The sequence below is a fragment of the Balaenoptera borealis genome, assembly GCF_965194805.1.
Source record: "Balaenoptera borealis genome assembly, chromosome: 2".
In the NCBI taxonomy this organism is placed as follows: domain Eukaryota; kingdom Metazoa; phylum Chordata; class Mammalia; order Artiodactyla; family Balaenopteridae; genus Balaenoptera; species Balaenoptera borealis.
This window is the reverse complement of record NC_138867.1, coordinates 169,418,056-169,426,476: the sequence shown is the minus strand read 5'-3', so window position 1 is coordinate 169,426,476 and position 8,421 is coordinate 169,418,056. Positions and strand designations below refer to the sequence as shown.

The 8,421-nt window shown below is 36.9% G+C and overlaps 1 protein-coding gene across 1 annotated transcript; it reads left to right on the top strand.

Annotated features, from left to right (window-relative positions):
• Window positions 1-1,418: 1,418 nt before the first annotated feature.
• LOC309622998 (olfactory receptor 2T27-like) lies at window positions 1,419-7,635 on the top strand. The gene is made up of 2 exons (XM_082379538.1): window positions 1,419-3,513; window positions 6,017-7,635. The coding sequence occupies exon 2, from the start codon at window positions 6,166-6,168 to the stop codon at window positions 7,093-7,095; it is 930 nt and encodes a 309-aa protein (XP_082235664.1). The 5' UTR covers window positions 1,419-3,513; window positions 6,017-6,165; the 3' UTR covers window positions 7,096-7,635.
• The last annotated feature ends 786 nt before the right edge of the window (window positions 7,636-8,421 follow it).

The window sequence follows — 8,421 nt, the reverse complement described above, 5'->3', positions numbered from 1 at the left end:
TGTCTCCATTGTCATTTGTTTCTAGGTATTTTTTGATTTGCCCTTTGATTGCTTCAGTGATCACTTGGTTATTAAGTAGTGTATTGTTTAGCCTCCATGTGTTTGTATTTTTTACAGATCTTTTCCTGTAATTGATATCTAGTCTCATAGCGTTGTGGTAGGAAAAGATACTTGATATGATTTCAGTTTTCTTAAATTTACCAAGGCTTGATTTGTGACCCAAGATATGATCTATACTGGAAAATGTTCCATGAGCACTTGAGAAAAATGTGTATTCTGTTGTTTTTGGGTGGAATGTCCTATAAATACCAATTAAGTCCATCTTGTTTAATGTATCATTTAAAGCTTGTGTTTCCTTATTTATTTTCATTTTGGATGATCTGTCCATTGGTGAAAGTGGGGTGTTAAAGTCCCCTACTATGATTGTGTTACTGTCGATTTCCCCTTTTATGGCTGTTAGTATTTGCCTTATGTATTGAGGTGATCCTATGTTGGGTGCATAAATATTTACAATTGTTATACCTTCTTCTTGGATCGATCCCTTGATCATTATGTAGTGTCCTTCTTTGTCTTGTAATAGTCTTTATTTTAAAGTCTATTTTGTCTGATATGAGAATTGCTACTCCAGCTTTCTTTTGCTTTCCATTTGCATGGAATATCTTTTTCCTTCCCCCACATTCAGTCTGTATGTGGCTCTAGGTCTGAAGTGGGTCTCTTGTAGACAGCATATATACGGGTCTTGTTTTTGTTGATTGATATGTATGTTCCTATTTCCACTTACTTAATTTTTTGGGGTTTGTTATTGTAGGTCTTTTCCTCCTCTTGTGTTTCCTGCCTAGAGAAGTTCCTATAGCATTTGTTGTAAAGCTGGTTTGGTGGTGCTGAACTCTCTCACCTTTTGCTTGTCTGTAAAGGTTTTAATTTCTCCATCAAATCTGAATGAGATCCTTACTGGGTAGAGTAATCTTGGGTGTAGGTTTTTCTCCTTCATCACTTTAAATATGTCCTGCCACTCCCTTCTGGCTTGCAGAGTTTCTGCCAAAAGATCAGCTGTTAATCTTATGGGGATTCCCTTGTGTGTTATTTGTTGTTTTTCCCTTGCTGCTTTTAATATGTTTTCTTTGTATTTAATTTTTGATAGTTTGATTAATATGTGTTTTGTCATGTTTCTCCTTCGATTTATCCTGTATGGGACTCTATGTGCTATCTGGATTTGATTGACTATTTCCTTTCCCATATTAGGGAAGTTTTCAACTAGAATCTCTTCAAACATTTTCTCAGTCCCTTTCTTTTTCTCTTCTTCTTCTGGGACCCCTATAATTCAAATGTTGGTGCGTTTAATGTTGTCCCAGTGGTCTCTGCGACTGTCCTCAATTCTTTTCATTATTTTTTTTTTATTCTGCTCTGTAGTAGTTATTTCCACTATATTATCTTCCAGGTCACTTAGCCATGGCTCTCCCCCATCTCTGAAGCTCGTTTAGGCAGTGCTCTGAATCTCCTCTCCTCCTGCCCCCCAAACCAATGGTCTCTTGACTCTTAGGCAGTTCCAGAGTTTTTTCTGGACTTCCTCCCAGTTAGCTGTGCTGCACTAGCCCCCTTCAGGCTGTGTTCATGCAGCCAACCCCAGTCATCTCCCTGGGATCTGACCTCCGAAGCCTGAGCCTCATCTTCCAGTCCCCACCCACCGCGGTGGGTGAGCAGACAAGCCTCTCAGGCTGGTGAGTGCTGATCGGCACCGATCCTCTGTGCGGGAATCTCTCCACTTTGCCCTCTGCACCCCTGTTGCTGTGCTCTCCTCAGTGGCTCTGAAGCTTCCCCTCCATCCACTCCACAACTCTGCCAGTGAAGGGCTTCCTAGTATGTGGAAACGTTTTCTCCTTCACATGTCCCTCCCAGAGATGCAGGTCCCATCCCTGTTCTTTTGTCTCTGTTTTTTCTTTTTTCTTTTGCCCTACCCAGGTACTTGGGGAGTTTCTTGCCTTTTGGGAAGTCTGAGGTCTTCTGCCAGCCTTCAGTAGATGTTCTGTAGGAGTTGTTCCACATGGTCCATTGGTAAAGTATCCTCCTTCCAATGCAGGAGATGAGGGTTCATTCCCTGGTCAGGGAACTAAGATCCCATATGCTGTGGGGCAACTAAACCCACGCACTGCAACTACTAGCCTGTGCGCCTCAACTAGAGAGCCTGTGTGCTACAAACTACAGAGCCCATGTGCTCTGGACCCTGCATGCCACAACTAGAGAGAAATCTGTGTGCTACAACAAAGAGCCTTTGTGCAGCAATGAAAGATCCCACATGTAACAACGAAGGTCCAGTGTGCTGCAACTAAGACCTGATGCAGCCAAAATAAAAATAAATAAATAAATAGATAAAATAAAATATTAAAAAAAAATAACAGGAAGGGTGATTAAAAAAAAAAAATCTGATGTGGAACCAAGCCATGTTGTATCCCAGGGCTAACTCAGTCCTCTCACACAGTATTCCTAGATGGTGAGCAACTAGTGCTTTGACAAAATGGTTCTCAGAGAGAGCTTTTTCCATCCAGAAACTCAAATAGTTAGTCACAATTAAAGTAATAACCAAATAATTGTTTCTAGACACACAAATGATTTGACTCATTGAATTTTCTGCTTATAAATGAGATTGCTTATTTCCTTACTGAAACAACAGAGTTGATACTACCCAATTAATTTTCTTTCTTCAGCTTTCTAGTGCATAAATAGATTGTAATAAGATATACTAATAATCCAACCCACAGTAATTTAGAATAAAACTGTAATCAGTAAAACCATAAGATGTTTGACACTTACTGTCTTTCTCACCGAGGATTTTGCTTCCTGGTTCATGTTTTTTTAAATATAATTTTCTAAAAAATTGGTTTTTACTCTCCATTCTTTCAGTCATCCAAAATAGTTTGCTATCACATTTTCAACGTGTAATTTCTTTAACGTCTCCATTTCCATAGAGACAATCAAAACCCAACTATGTGATTTTGCAAACAAAAAGTACAGAATACTGAAGAGTTTCTATATTTTATAGGAGTTTTCTAAGAGCCCTACATGTATTCTAGATCTATAATTAATTGAAGTCTGGGGACAGACTCCCATGAGACACCCTTAAAGGTTTCCTCAGTTCTGTGGTACCAGAAGCTATGTAAGGTCTTGATTTAATTCATATTACAATACTGAATCCTCACATGCTGATCTCAGACCTAAGCCAGGTGTGGAGCAGAAATGTAATTAATTCATTTTCAAGGACCTTGAAATGTCAGAAATCAGGTTTCTCAAGACAAGAATTTACTAATCTAAGGCAAAAGAGTCATGCTGCACAAGGGGATGGCAGCAGCTACCAGAAGGTCACCTGGCAGCAGTAAGTAGGAGGTTAGATCCAGGGAAGTGAGAATGTTTTTGCCTATTGATAAAACGATTGCCTTCCATGCAAGAAATTAAATCTGGTTGTTCATCCAGTCGCCACACCAAATGTTCAGGGTAGAAACCTTTGAAAAGCAAGAGCAGGTAAGTATGGACCACATGAAAAGGAAGCCTCTCACAGTGAGTCATGATATGTGGAATGCATTTCTTTTATAATTAGAGGTTAATATATAAATGACTAGAGAGGTAGAATAATGTCTTGATGGAGGGAGGCTCTGTAGAAAACTGCCTGTGTCCCCATGCTCTTCAGCCATTGCCTTACAGGGTACACACTGAGAGTACATTGTTTCATTCTTCTCTCATTCTTCTTTGCCTCAGTTCAAGATTGCATATATGTTCTATATGAACAATCAATGAGTTAATGCATGTAAAACACTCTGATGTTTAACAAGTTCTCTGTAAGCATTAACTACTATTGCTATAATTGTCGCTATTGTTAGTATTTCCTCCACTACACTGTCATTGGAGGAGACAATCGTGTCATCCAACAGCACATCTTTAGGAATTACTGCCCCCTAGGCTGGGAAGAGCACTACTTGGATCTTGCATGACAAAGACCATGCTCCCTTTTTTGGACACTGTTTTCCAGAAGAAGAGTTTAAGGACATTTAAAAGAATAGGGTGAGTTATGGATGGGAGCAATCTGTACACACTCTTCTGATAGGGTCTATCTTTCACCATTTACACAAAAATGTTTTTAAGAGTGCTTCTTTGATTGTTAATCACTCAGTTTCAGATTTTATACAGTGGAGAAAGTTAGGTCCCTTGAGTATTTGGCAGGAAATTTGACTTTCCCAAGAAGAAACTAAAAGAATGCCACTATTTTTAGCTAAAATATCAGAATTAAACCTTCTTTTTTGTATTTCTTGAGTAAATTGTGGTCATTCATATTGACCATTTGAAGGCAAAAACATTCATATTTTGACAAAAACATATTTTGCAAGAATTTTTATAACATACTCCTTGTGCATTATTTAGTCAAGACTGAGTCTGTATTTGGCTAATGCATAGTTTGTTGTTGAATCTTTATTTCAATATAATAATATATGTGTCCAATGGTTTTATCAATACTTACTGACTAATGTAATTTTTAAGAAGGTAAGAACAATGCTTATAAATCAAGTAGGTCAATATCTCATTTATATATGAAATAACTGAATCCTAGAGCTATTCATTGATTTCCAGGCTTGCAAAGATATTGCTAGAACCAAGATCTTACTAAAGACATCACAGGAATCACTTTTACTGTATATTCCTAAATCCAAGAAAATGTAATATTATGTGATAGATATAAAACATAATATTTTCAAGATACAATATATAACATCTATTGGCCTAATTTGCTAATCTGTGAAATGATTAATTCACATTTGAAAGGGGTTTGTCTATAAGCACAGAGATTTCAAAAACCAGTCATCAGTTAGATACCAGGCACAGCGTTCAATCCCTTATCATTCCTAGAGCAAATTAATTTTGCAGTGTTTATGTCTATTTCCCATTCTCAGCCTACAATTCATTGTAGTAATAATCCCTGTTTGTTAAATATGTAGACAAAATGTCATATTTTACATGTGATAGTTGGAGACCATAAAACATAATTTTCAAAGATATTCTCCCATCATTTCACACCACAGAGAATGAATATCCATGTTAGGGGAAGTATTTATGTCAAAAAAGGTAGGAAGACAGAGAAAAATCTTGAAGAAAGGCACCCCAGAAAAGCAACCCAGGAACCCAGAGGTTCCCAGGGTCTCTGGTAACTTAAGGAAACATAATTCCCCAAGGCTAAGTTCTGCCACAGCTTATAGCGACCCTTCCTTGGAAGTGTGATACTGAGAACTTTGCTCTCTTTCCATTGAGAGTCAGACATTGTACAATGTTTCTTTTTCTTTACTTCAAATAAAAGAAGGCATAGGGAATATTTATGAGATATTTTTCATCAGATAAATGAGGATATATGTATTCATCTGTCATCAGCTGAAAAACACCACTCTTACAAACACGAGATTTTAAAATTCATTTGCAGGACTTTAGTCAGCATGTTAAAATTATTTTGAAGGAGTTTTTATTCTATGGTCAATGAACAATAACTGAAAGATTAACAGACAAAAGGGTATTACTGCTGTCTTTAAGTTGTTAATTGAATAAGGAAATTATTCAAGTACAAATATGCAGTTGAAAACTAAGAAGTAGGAATAAAAAGAGAAAACTGAATAAAATCAGAATTACAGAGATTAGTGCATAAAATAGAGTGAACAGTTTTTCTCATTCAGCTGACAATTAAAATTTCTTGATTAAAGCTCTGAGAGGACCCCAAGAGAAGTTCAAGAGATCCTCTGGGGTGGAGGTAGATAGAATAAGAAACTTAGAAAAACAATATGCAAGAAATAAGAATGTCAGCATCCTGAAGTACATTAAGAAATTCAAACGTGGGTGAAATAATGGTTAAGTCAGTGATTATCATAAGTCAAAGGGAATAAATATTCATTTACCCAAATGAAACCAACTTTCAGGTATGACATTTCTAATTTCTAGGTAGAGGTGATTTAATTTGATGAAATATTTTTTTCAATTTCTCTTTTATGAGAATGTACTGTTTTAGAGTCCTGGCCATACGTGTATGGAGAAGAAGGTCCTGACCAAGAGATTAAATTATTTTAGTAAAGCACCACATCCTCTGTTATATTATTTTGCTTCTGCAAGTTTTCAGTTTGAACAAAGCATTTGAATGAAAATATGGAACAGAAGAACGAAACCTCAACTGACTTTATCCTCCTGGGGCTCTTTCCCTGGTTCAGACATCCCTACCTCCTCATTCTCATTGTCCTCCTTATCTACACTGTTGCCTTTACTGGAAACTCCATATTAATCCTCCTCATCTGGCTGGACTCCCATCTCCACACCCCCATGTACTTCCTGCTCAGTCAGCTCTCCCTCATTGACCTGGCTTACATCTCCAGCACAGTCCCCAAAATGGTCACCAACTATTTCACTGGGAAGAAGAACATTTCCTATTTTGCATGTGTTACGCAGCTCTTCTTTTTCCTCACCCTTGGCCTTGCTGAGTGCATCTTGCTGACTCTCATGGCTTATGACCGTTATGTGGCTGTCTGTAACCCCCTGCGATACACAGTCCTCATGAACTCCAAGGTCTGTCTCCAGATGGCTGCTGCAGCCTGGATTGGGGGAGTCCTTGCAGCCCTTGTTCACACCATCTATCCAATGAATTTCCCTATCTGTGGTTCCAGGGAGATTAATCATTACTTTTGTGAGATGCCTGCTATCCTGAGAATGTCCTGTATTGACATATCAGCCTATGAGATGGTGAAATTTGTGTCAACCATTGTATTTCTCCTGGTCCCATTCATCTTCATCCTGACCTCCTACACTCTCATCTTCCTCACTGTTCTCAGGATGAACTCTAGCAAGGGCAGGAACAAAGCCCTGGCCACCTGCTCCTCCCACCTGACAGTGGTGAGTCTTTACTTTGGTCAGGCCATCTTCATCTACATGACACCCACCTCATCCCACACACCTGAGCAAGACCAGATTGGAGCTGTTCTTGGCACCATAGTGACCCCCATGCTCAACCCACTCATCTACAGCCTGAGGAACAAAGAAGTGGTGGGGGCTCTGAGGAAGTGCATGGGAAGGTGTTACAATTGAGGAAATTCCATATTCTACAATGTCACTGTCAGAAATATACCATCCTCAATATTAAAAGTAGTCATGGTAACTGGATTGTCATACTGGAAATGTAACAGTATAAAGGAGCAGGGTGGTATCAGGACACAGGCATATTGACATTTGTCTGTTGAGATGAAGTTGTTCTTAGTTCCATAGTGTTGACTTCAATTGACTACAACCTTAATGTGTTATTGTCTTTAGCTTTTGGGGAAATTACATGGGTTTTGACAATAACATCTGTGCAAAGATAAATAATCTCCATCGTCTGGAGCAGCTTCAGTGTATTGGGTCACATAGTCCAAAACTGATTGTCAACCTATAACTAACACCTTGGTTGATGTTTCCTATTTTTAAAATCATTATTTCTGTGTTTTCTTTCATTCATCTAGTCATTCTTAACGGCCTTGACTGAATCTCCACTGTTGAAAATGTCAAATATTACTTATTCCATGAAATATTCCTATATAACTCTTCTCCAATCTCCTACTTGTACTCATATATAATTTTTATATTTTATTACATATAATTTATACACTTCTAAATTTAAAATTATAAATAGCCTTATGTGAATAGAAACAACGAGGTGAATTCAGGAAATTTTTAAGGGATTAGATAAGAATTTATTTAAAAAATTTTTTCTTACTGATTTTCACCATTTTTCCTTCTTCATTGCTGCATTAACATTGCTATTTTTCAAGCTAATGAAATAGCTCAATTTTATAATTTATAATCCTATTCATGTGGCTTCTGAGACTATAGTTTAAAATAATTACAATTAAATGAAGTTTTATGATTATGTGGTCTTCTTTCAAGTAAAACAAGCAATAATAAAATTCTAAAATTTAAATTTATAAAATTTATAAAATTATAATTCATCTCTACAGGTCACTGTTCAATTTTCTTACTATTATTGACATCATCAATGCCATCATCACAATCATGCCCTCTTGAAAAAACTTATCACTTTAATAATTTAAAATTATATAGAATTTTATTTTAATATAATTTTTTTATATTAATAAAAATCATATATAAACTTGAAATCAGTTTATCAAATCTTAACATCTTGCTATGACACTATTTTTCAAAAAATAATGTATAACAGATAGAATTGGAAAGCAAATAAGACCTGCTTATCCCATTCCTTTCTTTATTCCACAACACTCATCACTTCCCTAGATTCATGTACATCATAGCTCAGGATGCTTATATGTTGTTACAGAGACGTATTTGATGACAAGTAGTCATATCCCATATTACATGGACAAAATGAAGTGGGTTTAACTGTGTAAGTAGTTTAAATTG

Coding starts and splice junctions, on each gene's coding strand:
- LOC309622998 (XM_082379538.1), top strand. CDS start 6,166: ATGGAACAGAAGAACGAAACCTCAACTGACTTTATCCTCCTGGGGCTC.